Source organism: Crocodylus porosus, unplaced genomic scaffold (genome assembly GCF_001723895.1).
Source record: "Crocodylus porosus isolate Cpor-Errol unplaced genomic scaffold, CroPor_comp1, whole genome shotgun sequence".
In the NCBI taxonomy this organism is placed as follows: Eukaryota; Metazoa; Chordata; order Crocodylia; family Crocodylidae; genus Crocodylus; species Crocodylus porosus.
In genome coordinates this window covers 27803239-27819373 of record NW_017728918.1, presented here as the reverse complement: position 1 = coordinate 27819373, position 16135 = coordinate 27803239, and the positions used below count along the sequence as shown (strand labels likewise).

General features: G+C 40.7%; 1 protein-coding gene across 1 annotated transcript in view; it reads left to right on the top strand.

Moving 5' to 3' along the window:
- UBE2F (ubiquitin conjugating enzyme E2 F (putative)) overlaps positions 1–16135 on the top strand; it is a 133746-nt gene that overhangs the window by 95765 nt on the left and 21846 nt on the right. Inside the window, exon 11 of the mRNA XM_019537425.1 lies at positions 2321–2402. Coding sequence (XP_019392970.1) covers positions 2321–2402 — 82 coding nt within the window. The remainder of the gene's footprint in view (positions 1–2320; positions 2403–16135) is intronic.

The following is a 16135-nucleotide window of genomic DNA, read 5'->3' as shown; positions in this document are numbered from 1 at the left end:
AGTTTGTTGATTTCTAAGGGGCCCTCTAGACTTGCAAGTCAAGACACTATAAGATCTGATGCATGATCCACACAATCGCGCCTCCTGCCAAGCTGCACATGCATGGCAGGAGGCTCCATTGTGGGATCCAGCATCGGATCCATTCACATCTTATTACTGGTGCAGAGGGCTCTGCCTGCACCAACATGTAGCAAACTCCTACTGCTGCTGGAAGACCTGTTGCTCTTAGCCACGGAGGGGACATGTAGCCCCACATTCAATTAATAGTTTGTTGAGAGAGCCACAAAGTTGTTATCATGGGACCTAGTTTTCCATTCGCTGTGGAAAACCACAGAATCTGTGGTTTTTTTCATGATCTACAGAAAGTGTGGTGGCGTCCTGCAATGAACAGTGCCATTTCTGCTCTTTATTTTTGCTGTGCTTTTTGCCTCTCTCAGTCAACAGCAGAAGGAGGGAGAGAGGGGAAGCAGAGGGGGCACACTGCTGATTAGCTGAGAGGCAAAAACCATAGCAAAAATGAGAGGGCAGAAATGGCACTGCTTGCCACAGAATGCTGCTGCGCTTTCAGTAGGTTGTGGAAAAATGTGAATTTTGTGTATGTTTTAAGTGGAGATTTCAGCTTTTTCCCATAGAAAACTAGGATCCCTGGTTATTACACTTTTTTTTTTTTTTGTAGAATCACTTTGTGGCTTATTCCTGGTTTTATCAAGCTATTAATTGATTGCAAGTGGTTGGATCACAAATTAAGCCACATCTACATGTTATACTTAAGCAATTAATAGAGGTTTTCCCTCCTTTCCTTCGAAAAGCTGTTTTTCGGGGAGGGGGGGAGCACAGTTGTCATAGGCAAAGGTTGAAGAAGGGAAAATAAAAGGGAGATGCAGCCAGTCTCACGGTCTGGGCTTTGATTTACCATCTCTTCCTTTAGCCTAGGCCTGTTTCCTCCACGCTCATCTCAAACAGAGGGAAGGAGCTGGATCTCTGAACTGCTGGTGCTACTACCACAAATATTTTTGTTCTCCTGTGTAGTAGTGTAAAAAGCCCAGGGCAGCTGTAGCCTTTATGCCTCCACTGAGGCTTAATTTTCCTAGATATATATGGCCTTTAAGGTAAACTGAATGAAAAATATACTGGGGAGCTTTTACGACCTCAGTGCAGAGTAACTTTATTTAAAAAAAATAGTCCTTCATTGCATTTTAAATGACTAAAGCAAGGTGAATCCATTTGAGAAGACAACAAGTGCATTCAGCAGTAAGGGTGTATGTAAAATGATTCACTGTAAGACCATCTGGTGATGCACAACAAATTGCAGTGATTTATAATGTCCTTTAAGACCTATACTTTGCAGCCTCCATTTTTGTATTTCCCCTATGCAGCTCTTCAGAAGTTTGAGGGGTTTTTGTTTTGTTTTGCTTTCTGGGTTTTTTATTGGCTTTAAGGGGCTTTTCAGGAGGCATTACAGTTTATTAAGCTTTAAAATGATGGCTTAAGCTTGCTTCTGGAAAGTAAGTAGGTAGTTAAGGTTTTGTTTTATTTTTTTATTTTGTATTTTTTTGAGGAAAAAAGATAAATTTGGAAGTGTGTGCTAAAATTACCATACAGATTAATTACTGTTGAAGCAAATCTCAGGGGCAGTGGTGTGAGCCTTTCACACTTGTAAAGTCATGGCACTTCACTTTTTATAGATGTTTAAAGAAGTAGTGACACAATAGACTTAAATCCCAGAGAAAATGATTTTTGTTTCCATAGTGATTTGTTCATGATTTTCTGTGCTAACTTAACACAGTTTTTTTGTCAACTTCTTGTGTCCCTCTATTTTAACAATGTGAAGTACAGTGGTCGTACAAATTAATGCACTGGGATCTGTACTAGTGGTTCACATTTAGTGAAACTTGTGTCTGCAACTTGAATATGGCAGCAGCAGGCTCCAGAGAGATTCTTCTACCTGCAGCGCTAAATATCTTGTGGGCCTGACTTCCTTCTAAATCCAGGTTTTCTGCTTTTTACCAGAATCATTAGTGTTCTGCCCATTGAGATATTGGATATTCCTTGAATCTGTGAGATTGTTTTGCTGAGTGTCCTTCAAAAGTTGCCAAATTGTTTCCAGACAAGCAGTGAAAGTAAATGCCATCACTTTAAGTAGTGTCTATGTTCTTTTGGCATACACTTAAGCAGTGATTAACTTAACCGAATTAGTTTTCATTTGCACTAAGTAGGCTTTAAACCAGAGACATGTAAGCATAAAAATGAAAATGTTACTTAATACTTTGCCTCATCTGCTTATTTTATCATATTCAAAGAGTTTTTCGTATTTAAAAAGTTTTCTGTCTCTTTTACAGGATCTCTTGAATTTTGATGATCCTTTGAATATTGAGGCTGCAGAACACCATTTGCGTGACAAGGTGAGTCAGAATCTTACTCAAAGTATTTTCTTCCTTAACTAGTATACATGCTGTTCTAAATCAGTATCTTAGTCTTCCAGCTTTCTGGACTAGAATGACTTGGAATACCGGTAGGCAGGTACCTTAATAAAATATACTCTCCTGTAAAAAAACAAAAAAACCCAAAAAACCCCCAAGTAGTAGTAGTAATATGAGGCACATACTAAACTTGTTAGGTAGAGTAAAATCCATCCATAGCATTGCATTCTTCTCACATTTCTAAGGCACTTCCAGAGTCCAGTGTATTCTGTGCACCAGCTGATGGTTGGTTACTTTAAAGCTGTTATTCCAGATTGCTCTAAATTTGTCAGGATCTTTGACAAGAGACCTCCTCCTCTGCCTCCCTCAGAAAGACAGACATCTGTTTCCTACCCGAGTCTCACATAGTTCCTGCATTGTGTATTACTTATAAAGCCAGAAGATCGAATGCTTTTAAGAATTCTTAGCAGAAGTCCTGCTTTTGTCAAAATATTGCCTCGAGTCAAGTTTTCTTGCACAGTATGACCTGGGCAATTCAGATATGGGAATGAATACTGACATAATTTTGAAAATTTGAAAAACTAACCACTAACTCAGAGTATAATGAAAAATTTCAGTTAATAAGTCTGTTTGCCTACAGGTCTATGGGGATGAGTTAATACTTTTGATATAGACCATACATAGTCCTATTGACATATTTCTTAGGAAAAAGTAGGTAATTTCTTCTTTTGTATGGATCACAACATCTTGTTCATCACATTATACAGAGGTATGGTCTAACTCAACTGGTTCAAATAAAAATAAAGTGGAGGGTTAAGGAATATATATATACATTTATTTATGAATCCTTTACATTCAGATTTCTTTTATAAGCCTTTGCATGAGGTTGACTTGATAAGTTATATACAGCTTCAGCATCCTGTTTCACCTTGAACAGTCAAGCTTGAAGGGTTTTAGAGCTCTTATGGTTTAAATATTTTAGTCTCCTGGGGTTCCTGTTCAAGTTGAGCGTAGTGATTAATGTGGAATAATCCTTTAAATAATGATGATTGAAATACTTCAGTTAAACCAAGAAGGCAGTCAGCAGTCTGAATTCTGTAATAGAAGTGACAGCTTGCTTCTCATACTTCTAGACATTTATGATATAAGAAGATCTGGTACTACTTTAACAAATATGTCCAGTTTGGTATTCATTTATTTGGTTGTATTTTTTTAAGTTTTGGAAATGTTTTGGGTTCATCTCATGACCTGATTTTCATTAAGGAATTTGTTTCCTTGGAAATATAGTATCTTTTGAGGTAAGGATAGTATGGAGCTTCCTTAGACAAAAAAATAGGATAAATTAGCGATGACCAAAAAAAAAAAAGGCTGACAGAAAAAGAGCCACTGCAACAAAGACTGAGTCAGCCAAATTCTTTCTTCTTGTGCATTCTAAGACTGAATTGGTCACAAAGATTGAATCTGTATAAACTTTGCATGGGCCATTAGGATGCACACTGTCAGTAAGGATGTAACTTGACACCAGCTTATTACTGGTTGTGAAGTGCCAAAAGAAGAGAAGCCAGTTTGGCTGTTGGATATTAAACTCATTTTTACAAGGAAGTCCTACCACATCAGAGATTAAAAAGGTTTCTTTAGATGGTAGCAATCTTGAAAATAGCTTGTCAGGTTAAATTTTAGAATGAAAATAAATTGATTTTTCTTCTTGCATATGAAGTAGATAATTTTATACAACATATTAATTTTTTTCTTCAAAGTAATGTAAATAAATAAATACATAAATAAGTACATTTCTTACTTTAATATATTTGACTGCCTGTTAGCAGTTGCATTTTCAGGTCTTTTTTTATCATGTTAATATATAACACAATGTGGAGGCACCTTGGTAGGTTTCCTGCTGCCTGTGGTATAACTACTCTGAGAACATTATGATGGTGATGCATTTCACTGGCTACTGTTAATGCATCATCCATCCACCACCCTAAAATATCTTTGCTTCATATATACATTTTATTGTGCTTCTTTTTAAAAAACTCAGAGCACACTGTCTAGGGTTTATGGTGGTTTGATTGGTCTTAAACTTGAATGTCTAGTGTAATGTATATGCACCTCATTAAGGTAACTTTGCAATGTTCTGCCCTGTGTCATAATTTGTATTTAGAAATATTTTCCTATTAGGCTGCTGAGAACTTTATTGAATATTTTTCATTGAGAGGACATGCATTCAGTGTTAAGTGTCACCCCTAGAGTTGAAATAAATGTTTCAAGAAAAGAGCTTTTTGTAAGTGTTTTGGCTTTCAACAGCAACAGAAATGAACCTCAAGCATTCCATTGTGACTCTGTAGAGGCAGCAAGTATATCACGGATGTCACTTCATTGGACTCAAATGTGAAGTGCTGAGATTCTTTTGTTGCTAATCTAGACTAAATTTTCCTATTATATGAGTATTATCAGCTAATTAAAAGCCTGTCTCAAGTTATTTAAATTGTAAAGCTGAAGTTCATGACTCATTAGGCTGCCTTATGTCTTTTAACAGATTCTGGAAAAAAGGTATTTTAGTAGTTATGTTAAGTTGAACCCTTAATATTGATTCTTGGGGAACATGTAAATTACATTGTAGGTGTGAGCAATACATTGGGCACTTTGGAGGTAAATAGACTGCTCCAAAGTTTATCTGAGGCTAATTTGTATAAAGTGAAAAATGAACTTTTCCAGCTAGAAGATCTTACTCCACCCTCCAACTCTCCTGTGAAATAAGAATTTTCATTTCTACCTGGCAGAAATTTTACATACTTTTCATTCTCCTATGACTGAAGAAGGGTGTGTGCACCTGAAAGCTTGCAACTAAATAGAGAGAAACATTTTTTTGCAACCATCTAGTTGGTCTAATAAAAGATATGACGTCTAGTGCACTGTCTGCTTGTTTTCTTAGACCAACATGGCTATGACCTTTATCCCTGTTGCACTGGACATTGCATTTGTATCTTATTTCTGGTCTGAATGCATGAGGCTTCAGCTTCCAGCTCTGAGGCCTTTTCAGCTAGATTAGGTAGTTCTCAACTATCTAATTTTTTTTTTTTTTTATTTGTAGCTTTGTAGACCATGATCTTTTCACTGTTTAAAGTAGATAGAACTTCATAAGTGTACCTGTATAAGGCACTGGACAAATCTTACATATTTCTGTAATTTTCCTGAATGCTTTACAATTACTCAACATATTTTTTTCAAAGTATGGATAGCAGATCTTAGACTAAGCATTCCAGAACTAGGATTTGTGGGCACTTTTACACATGTTCTGGGGGTCGGGGCAGAGTTCCAAGAGCCATGCTAGTTGAAGCTTTGCAGCACTATGTGTATCGGTGTCCCCATGCTTCAAAATAGCAGCAGGGGTGCTTGAACTAAAGTTTGTTTAACAAGCTTTAATTTAAGCACCTCCACTGAAGCACAGGGACGCTGATATATGAGATGCAGAGGCTTGCTGCAGTGGGGTAATTACTACACTTCAGCAGCCTCTGTGCTTGTGTATAAGCACCCTGTGTTGTCATTTATAGAGATGATACTATCTCCTTACACTTGTTTGATATTTCCCTACTTATGCATCCAGGGATTGTGTTTTTCCTTCCATTGCAAGCTCAGGATCAGCTGTCTGTCACACAGTCCTTTTCACCTTCTGCATTCCAGAACACTGGCTCCCATTTCATTAGTGTGACCTGCATCTACTTATTGCATTCCTAAAACATTCCTAAAAAACCATATGGCTCTCTAACCAAGTTAGTTTCTGTGGCAGGGGTGGGTAATTATTTCAGCTAGAAGGCCACTTAATGAGTTTTAGCGAGCTGTCAAGGACTACAAGGGTAGCCCTGCCCCTTGACAGGTGCACAGCCCCCTTCCCCCCTTGTCTTTGCCACTAGAAGTCCCTACCCTTGCCGCCAGAAGTATTCCTTTTGGGAGGTGAGAGTTGCCATCTTGGAACCAGAAAAAAAAATCATACACCAAGTCAAAAACCTACTATAACGTAGTTCAGTTTTATTACAAAAAATGTTTTTGCCATGATTTTTGTTTGGGTGCTGTATATAAAGATGATTGCATAATATCTCAAAAACAGTCTTACTTTTGTATGTTGTGTGTGTGGGGGGGTGGTTGGGTGTGGGGGGATGCATGTGGCTGTATGTGTGGCAGGGGCATAGAGTGTTGCAGGGGTATATGTGGGGGTTCTGGGACCAGGGTGTGGGGTTTGTGGGGTGGGGCGCACAAGTGCCAGGAGCTGCTTGCATGCTGCAGGGAGCCCTGTGTGGTAGAGGCGGGCTGGCTAGCTGCAGTCTTTGCCACCACATACAGCACTGGCCAGAGCCATATCCAGCTGGGCAGCATGCCTGCATGGGCTGCAAGCTCCCCAAGTGCCTGCTGCTGCCACTGGCAGTGAGGACTACACTACAGGGGGGAGTCCTCCCAGCACTGCCGTGCCTGCATTCCACACACCCCTGCCCCCACCCTGGCTGTGCAGCTTGTCCCAGCCCTAGCCCCAGTTCCTCCATTCCTCGTCCCCCAACCGACTTACCAGGTGGAGGCAGCTGTCAGATGCCTGTTTAGCCTATGGCCAAATCTCTAAATCAGTTGAATTTTTGCCGAAGCTTTTTCTGAATTGATTTGGAGCTTTTACTTGGTCTCCCAATTTGATTCAGATTCTGAGATTTGGACCTTGAATCAGGCTGAATCTCCTCCAAATCAAATCAACTACCGAAGCTTTGCACAGCCCTACCAAGTAGTGTTTTGTTTGTGTATTCCTGTTTTAAGAGATGGACAGAAAAGAAAACTGAACATTCAGTGTCTGGTAAAATTACCTGCTATATCATTGTTATAGATAGCTCTGTGGGTAACTTTCTCTTTTGATAGAAATCTGGAATGTTGCCCTTTGTCAGACTTGTTTTTACCAATAGTCTTGAAATGCCAAAGCTGAAACATTGCAGGAGCAAGATATACTGCAGGCATATCTTAAATACCATTATTCTACTTGCATGAAATCAAAGACCATTTTCAATTAGATCTTCCTTAGTATAATTGTATCTTTGCAAAGGATTCTAAAGCTCTGTTTTCACTGAATGCCTAATGTTTATGATACAGAGCACAAGAATATACTTAACAGAATGAATGTCAGAGGTGACCACATCAATGTCATTCAAACTACAGTAAACTAATCACTTGCCACCAGATGACTTCTGACATGCTTTTTGTGGCTGCTCCCTGCAGCCAGAGCAATAAAAGCTACCATTTTATTGAGCCTAACAAATGTCATCCAAATTGTATTGCTGAGAGCATTTAGTTGCTCTTACAAACAGTTGCCCCATAAACAGCCTGAAAGCCTGAGATCTTCTGGCAAATTGTCAGCACTAGGATGCGAGCTCTCGGAAGCTGTGGTGTGCCTGTTCATATTCTTCCCTATCCTTGTAATCTTGTGCTTCTGTAAATGTTGTTTTGTTTTTTTTAAACTTATACTTTCATCTTCAATGGCTGGGTCACATGTTGGGGCAGCAGTTAACCTGTAGCTACAGGTGCAGCAGAGTCTCTCTTAACTGGGTACATCCTACAACATGCTTTTAATGTGTAACAATAAACTCCAGTGCATATCACGCTGGAGTTTCTTGCTCCCAAGCACTGTATGTACATGTGTGCAGGGAACTGTAGCATGTTGAGCTGGGTTGGAGCAACCCCAGCTGGCAGGGTGTTCAGGGGTCAGCCTGCCAGCCCGGGGCTGCTCTGACCCAGCTCAGTGTGCTGTGGAGGGGCTGGCTGGGCACAAGGTTGCTCCAGTGTAGGGTTAGCCAGCAGGCAGCCCCTATACTAAAGAACCTTTGTGCCCTAGCCAGCCCCATCAGGAGTTAACTAGTTTACTCTGCCCTAATAGCTCTGTATGTATATCCTAATAGCTGCGCATACAAATGCCAAGAAGTTTACTGCAGCGCTAATGAGGCAACTGCAATAAACATCTTTTGTAGATGATCCCACTGGAATTGCATTAATACCATAGGATGGTCTCCTTCTGTGGTTAATTCAGGCCTTTGCTAGGATGTCTGTGGCCAAGAAGAGATGTGGGATAGGGGATATGAATAAATTAAAGAAGGGTAAAAAAAAAAAAAAGATTCTTGGAATATAGCTTGTCCTTGGTTTTCAACCCCTCCAAACCAAATTAAACCCACAGCAGTCAAGTGAGCCTTTAGAACTCTGGTTTTCCCAGTGATTTTTCAGGTTTCTCTTCTTCATGTACGATTTGATCCTTCTCTCTTTTGGATTGGTAAAAAGTAGTCAAACACATTTTTTTTACAAGAGAAAAAATACTTTAAGTTGGTCATTCAAGACTTTTCTTCATAGTGCAAAGACTGTGGACCAATATTATTTTAATACTCGTTTGGCATAGACTGACTGGTGTGCAAGTCTGTTTCTTCATGGAGTCCAAGCATTTGATAGATTTCTTCTCGGAATTTTAACTGTTCTATAAGGGCCTCTGTAGAAGCAGTGATACCAGCGTATTACACCATTTGGACCAGTTACCAGTTCCTGGCAGCTCCACATTTTGGGTTTTTTCCATCAAGTAATGGTATCTCTGGCCAGTCTCTGGCAAGCATTGTTTGGTGACAGGCCACCCATATAACTTCTCTGTTAACCTCTGCATATTGTAACCAGATCTTTCAATAGGCTACTACTGCTATCTTCAGAGGAGTTTACTGGTGTCCTCTTTGGGATCTGGTCCGTATCTGGGTTATCTTTAATACATGGAAAAGTTTTAGCCCAGTAGTTGAAGGAAAGATGTAATAATTGTATGTGTTTTCTGGGAACTCCCAAGTATTTGTCTTCTAGAAATTCCACATACTGGATATTTAAATTGTTTCCAGTGGGGTAGTACACCACAATTTTTTACAAATGTTTCTGATTAACAGTGGAATTCCCAGATTTAGGAACAAGATTATCTTTTATGGCATTGAGGGAATTCAAGCCCTTTTGAGCTTGAAAAATGATTCTCCCAAGAAGGTAATCAAACCTCCTAGAGCTGCAAGCAGTGAAGAAGCTGAGGGTTGTGTGTGTATGTTGTCAGCCTACTTGACAAAGCACCAAATGAACAAAGTACTCGTAATACTGTCTCGTGTCCTCTCAGCACTGGCACCACTTTAATTTGCCTGGCCCCTTGCCTTTTTCGGTGGGACTAATTTAATCCATCCAAACTTCCCATCATCCTTATTTTCTACAAGCCTTCATAGAGAAACAAAGTCAGAGTTCTAATTTTATATCAAACAGCAAGTAATCAATTTTGTATTTTCTGTTTAAATCAGGGGTGTCAAACTCATCTGGCCCCAGTTAGGTGTGTGGTCTGGGACTAGTCCATGGGATGGATGAGCAGCATAGGGCTAGCCCTGTGGCCCAAAGCAGCCCCAGGCTCTACCCTCTTTCCCCCTCCCCCATCAACACTGCATGCCAGGTGCAGCAACTGCTGTGGCCTAATCTATATGCGAACCACATGCTCTTTGACTTGTACTGCACGTAGTGCCCCCTCCAGACCAGCTGGAGTGAGTGCCACATGTCTAGGGTCCCAGTCCAGCCATATCTAACGTGCAGGCCAAATGATACGGCATGTCTTTGATGCACCTCTGTTAAATCAGTGCCAGCTACTTTAATGTTTACTTTTAATTACTATGGTTGTTATTTAAGTAAACTATAACACATTGTTGCTAAAGCTTTCTACTTTCTGCATTAAGTGTAGGCTTAGCTACTAAACTTTTGTTTGAAGATTTTTTTTCATAAGTTTACATTTAGACTACTGCAGAAATAAATTGTTCATGAGATGCAAGTTTTATACAACTTGAAGAGACGGTCCATAATGCAAAATTGTTTCACTTAAGACCGTGATATTTTTGTAACAGGCTTGCTTGAGCTTTCAGGCTCCAGAAGGCAGCCTGCTTTTTGCAAATATGGTATTCCTCACTTAACGTTATCCCAGTTAACGTTATTTTGTTATTACATTGCTGATCTACTGCAGAACATACTCACTTAAAGTTGTGCAATGTTTGGTTATAACATCATTCGGCCACTGCCTGCTAGTAGGTAACCGCTGTGACACAATTGGATTTGCTTAACATTGTTTTGCTTAGTCATATTTTTCAAGAACATAACTATGAAGTCAAGCGAGGAGTAACTGTAGAAAAGAGCTCTAAAGAATCCAGTTTTTGTGATGCTTCTTCAAAGAGCTTGGGGGGCTGTTCGCCCATTAATAGTGTGGTGTCCTTTTGTTCTTGGTCTGCCTCTGTTACTGGTCCTAATGGGGTCCTTTACGCATGCAGGGAGGCTGCGCTGACTTGCTGTCTGCTGGAATGTGGTGATTACTGCACTCCAGAAGACTCCAGCATCACATGTATCAATGTCACTGTGCTGAAAAATGGCAGTGGGCTTTGTTAGAGCTTTAATTTAAAGCGTCCCACCACCATTTTTTCAGCACAGGGACACTGCTGCATGTCATGCTCCTGGCACTTTTAATTAGTGTGACACTCAGAGCTGTGCTAATTCAAGTGCCACCTCCTAGAGCATGTTTAAATTCTAGCTAAGGAAGCATTGGGCAATAAACATTGCATTTGTCCCTGGACAAGTTTTGCCTGTTTGTCCTGGAAAAGAAATATCCTGAGATTTGGTGTGACCACCCTTTCATTCGGGGTTTAGTGAGCAACTGAACGCACTGCTGCTTTTGCAATTAATTCAATGAAGTACTTTCAGGACAACAGTTCAGACACACTTTGCAATGTCCCAGGACACGCACTCTTAGCACTTTGTATTTGGATTATATACATTGCTAACTAAAATAAAGGGAGATAAGTGATGGCTACTAAATGCTAATACATTGCTAAATTAAATTTTAAGGATGTAAACTGGATGCTTTTGAGAGTCTTGTAAATGTCAAAATAAATGCAAAACATTATTTCAGAGCGTGTTAAATTACTTGGATAATGAATGTACTAGCTCAATTAAATATTTTAAATCATAATTTAGCCTTGTTTATTGCTGGCAGTTATCTAACTGGGGGAGAGCATAACTTTATATATTTAACAACCCCATGTTATTTCATGTAAAAAGATGGTATCATGCATTCATACCTAAAGATCAAGATCTGGATCAGGATTTATTTTAATCATCTTGTCCTTCCTACATTTCCAAATGAGAAAAAATCTTGTAATAGAAAAGGTTGGGAACCACTTTTGTTATAGTATATGACAGCTGCATGAGTAGAGACCTACCAAATTTGGGGTGGTTGCCCTCTGATTTCACAGTCTGAGCACAGTGCCTGGTGCTATTTTTATGCCCCCCCCCCACCTCTCCCCACACACCTGCCTCTAACCAAGGGGTCCCAGAAGTCCTGCCCCTTGCCAGACTTGGACAAATGGCCCCAAACCAGGGCTTGCTAATGCATCAATTAATGACTTCCACAGGCTTAATCCCCTGATTAAGGCCATGGTAGCCATTAATTGATGTGTTTTATTAAACAGTCTAGGACACAGTTAATGATGTCCATGGGTTTGATTAAGCCCACAGAAGCCATTAACCATATCCTAGACTGGTTAATAACGAGGCATGTAATGGCTTCCGTGGGCTTATCAGGGGATTAAGTCCATGGAAATGATTAACTACTGCGTTATCAAGCAGTCTAGCATGCAGTTAATGGCTTCTGCAGGCTTGACCACATGCCAGGAGGCTAGGCAGCTCGTTGCACAATGCTGCCAAAACACATGGGTGCCCAGACAGACAGGCAGCAGCTGGCTGGGCATTTGCAGTGCAGTGCAGTGCAAAAAAAATCAAAGCAAAAAAATGGGAGGTTGGGCTTCTTTGTAAGCTCCTGGGCTGGCTGTGAGCAGGTTTCCTCCCCGCTCCCCATTATCCCATCCCTCCTGTGATCGCTGCTGTGCATCTCCCTGCAAGGGACAGTGAGTGGATCCCCAGGTGGCAGAGGGGCCAGAAGGAAGGCTCCTTCCCTGAAGGTGATAGATACTTAGACTGTTTAATAGTCATCAGGGGATTACGCCCATGGAAGCCATTGATTGTTGTGGTGTTATTAAGCGGTCTAAGCACCTGGTTAATATCTAAAATGAAATGTCTTGTTAAAATAAAGCTATGGACATGATAAATTGCAAGTAATACCTGCTATGTATATGCTTTATTAAATAATGCCATCTAGGCACTTAAGACACTACAGTTTAGTGTTTTATGAAAATAAAGCTATACTATGCACAACATTAACTGTTACTAGTATCAACTGTATACCATTTATTAAAGTAGCATTATAAAAAGGAGTTTACTGAAACTGAATGCTAACCTTAAGATGGGCAGTTCATGCTATGTATTAAAGGTAAACATGTTGTATCCAGCCACAGTGGCTGGAAACATTCTCTGCCTCTGTAGGGTGAACACTTGTCCATATACAGAGATAACACACTTGGCATTCACCATGTTTGTTGGACTGATGGGGAGCATCTTGCCAGGGTATAAAGATGTGGAAACTGGTCACAGACAGAGTCCCGCAACACATCATCTGGCATTCTTTGGCAAAGTTTACGTAAGCAGCACATTCATGGTCATGCTCGTTCCCCCATCCTGGGATTACTTTCAGTATCTGAAGGTCACAGCTCAGAAAAGACACCTGGTTAGTGTTCAGAATGCAAACAGCACTAAAGAAGGGTGCAGCTGACTGTCTGAACCATGGTGCCAGTGATGGGTTATACCTGTAGTAATGATTCATCTTCACCTCTGTTGCCTGGAACAGGTCCCTTCTGCACTGGTTTTCACCAGGGTAGCTTGAAAATTCTTGGCAATACCTTGTTTTTGACCCAGCTTAAGTGGATGTGGAAACGATCATATTTTATAGGATTTCACAGAAGAGTCGATAGATGGAAACCTTCTCTGGAAATGAAATATGAACTTTTATTTCTACCCAAGAGAACTTTTACAGTCTTGTCTCTGATGCCTGATGAAGGGTGTTTGTGCCCAAAAGTTGGCAATCAAAGATTTTTTTTATATTTTTTTGCAAAAATCTTGTTGGTCTAATAAAAGATATTACCTCTACCATGAGCCTTGATTGCTTTTTGCTCTTGACCAATACAGCTATAACTTGGATATCTGTCTGGAATCTTGTAGGGACCCTTTAAAGATGCAAAGATGTGCCTTATTTGGACAGATCATGTATGGCTTAATCTGATCCACTTTGTGCCCACTTTTAAATTTTCCTCACAGTCGGGTTTTTTTCTGTCAAGCACAGAAAATAATGTAAAGAGTGAAAAACAAACTGTTACATATCTGAGTTACAAGTAGCATAAAAGTGCAGCACCAGTAAAATAAGATTTTTAGACATATGTTCTTAGATGCCTGACTGCACTTACAGTTCTCATTTAGAACTTGCATGTTGAATGACAAAGGGGGAATTGAAGCTTGAAATGATCAATATTGTATAGTATTCTAGGTCTTTTAGTTGAGGCATTGTCCAATTTTCTGCTGTTTTTTATTTGTGTCAGAAGTTTGGTGAACTTGTTAGAGCAGTTTGAGATGCCATGACTACCATAAGAGGCATATCTGTGTGTTGTGGTGCCTTTAGTTCCTTTTGAGTATAGTAACTTTTCTTGCATGAAAAATATTGAAATAGTTTACCTTAGTGAGTTTCAGACTTAGTGATCCATTAGAAAATCTTTTTTGTTCAGTGTTGGAATATCCAGGTTTCCCGTTGCTTAATAAGATTTAAATGGCTGACTGATTTTCTGATTGTAGTTAGTAATTAATTATATCTTCAGGGACTAATGTCTGAAAAGTAGAAAATTATGGAATATGAAACTCTAAATTGTAATGGTTATTGAGCTCTTCACAAAAAAAACTAATGTTTTCTTGCAAAATGTTTGCCTAGCATTGGCTGAATTAAGTATAAATAAAGACTTTTTCTTAAAGCATTTACTTTGTAACTTGTGTATTACAAACATGATTTCTGCCACCCAGATGTGTTAGAAGATACTTTTGCCAAAGGACATTCTTTACCATGTGTTTTAATGTTACCAAAAGTAACTCTAAGCAAGCAGTCAGTTTTTTTGGGTGATATTAAATAACTTCCTTTTCCGAATTAAAATGTATCTGAATTCAGAGAAATAGCAGCATGTTCTTCTCACAGTGTTCTTTGGGAGAACGATAAATACGCATTAAATGCTTGCTTTTTTTGTAAAGTAAGGAAGAGCATACACGTGCTGTTTTTAATCATCAGTGATGTTTTCTTAATGGTTTTTATTATATTTTTACTGATAGTTTCCTTTGCTGTAGGTTATTAATTTTGACGTGCTACTATCCCATTAACAGTTGTGCAACTTAAAGAACAAATAAAAACAATTCCTAAGAAAACTCCTAGATTCCTTAGCTATCTTTTTGCAGTTTTACATGCAGAGAAGTATTTGCCCGCATATGAAGAATTTTGAGCCTGTCATTTAACTTAAAAGTGAGTAACAGTTAAATTATAATGCACCGTGACTACTTTTCATTTTTGAGTTCAGTCATTTAAACCTTAGTGATGACTCAAGACAACTGGAAAATCAGTTTCAGGAAAAAAAATTCTGAAAACAAATAACAGGAACTTGCTCTTGTATGTCTTTTAGAATATATTTAAATATTTATTGTTTGAGGTGATGCTTAAGAACGAACCAAAACTAGGTCTTTATTGTGCAAGGCATATAACAGACACAGAGTAACACAGTCTTTGCCCCAGGAAACTTAGACTAAATCAGGGGTGTTCAACCTTTTTAATAAGTGTACCACTTCTGACTTGGTTTCAACTCTTGTACCTCCTTATTTTTTTTGTTTTTAAGGGGTGGGGGTGCAAACTGAAGCACCCATGGTAAAGGAGGGAGTGGGGCTGGGGCAGGCATTGCATGGGCAGGGCGGGCACACGATGGAACCAAAAGTGACTTGTTGGTGGGGGGGAGTGGCTCCTGTTACTGCGTGTACCCTGGGAGTGTTGGGGGGGGGGCGCATGCCCTCAGATCTGCGTGTGGGGTGGGGTAGGGTGGGCTGGGGCTGGGACAATGCCAGGGTCTTCCTGGCAGGGGGCCAGGCTGTGCTCAGGGCAGGCAGTGGCAGCACTGGGAGCAAGGCTACTGGAGGGGCTGCAACCAGAACTCTCTAGCCCCCCCACAACCACCCTCCCAGTGCCACTGCTGCCAGGCCCATGTGCAGCGCAGCCCAACTCCCCCACTGGGAAGAGCTCAGGATAGCCCCATTCCACAGCACTAGCCCACGCAGATCTGAGGGCATGTGCTCCCCCCTCCTGTGGGTGCATGTAATGCTGGTGCTGGGAGGAAGGCCAAAATGGGGGGTGGGGGTGGGGGGGCACTCACACACAGTAGCCACCACTGCCATCACCACCCACCATACCACACCATCTCCTCTACTCACTGCCACACCTGCACCACTTTCCTCCGCAGGCTGCTGATTGGCCTCGTGCCCAGTCAGTTGTGCCACCTGTCAGTAGCCAGTGGAGCTGCACATGTGACCAGCTGTGGGGAAAATGGCACAGGTGAGGCAGCCGCTGTGTGTGAGCCCCCCCTCCACCCTGTCTGGCTGGTTGGATGGTGCCTGTGCGGCCTGCAGAGGGATGCCACTGCTCTTGCCCGCCCGCCCCCACCCCGGCCCTGCTCCTGGGAGCAGGCACAGAAGCACAC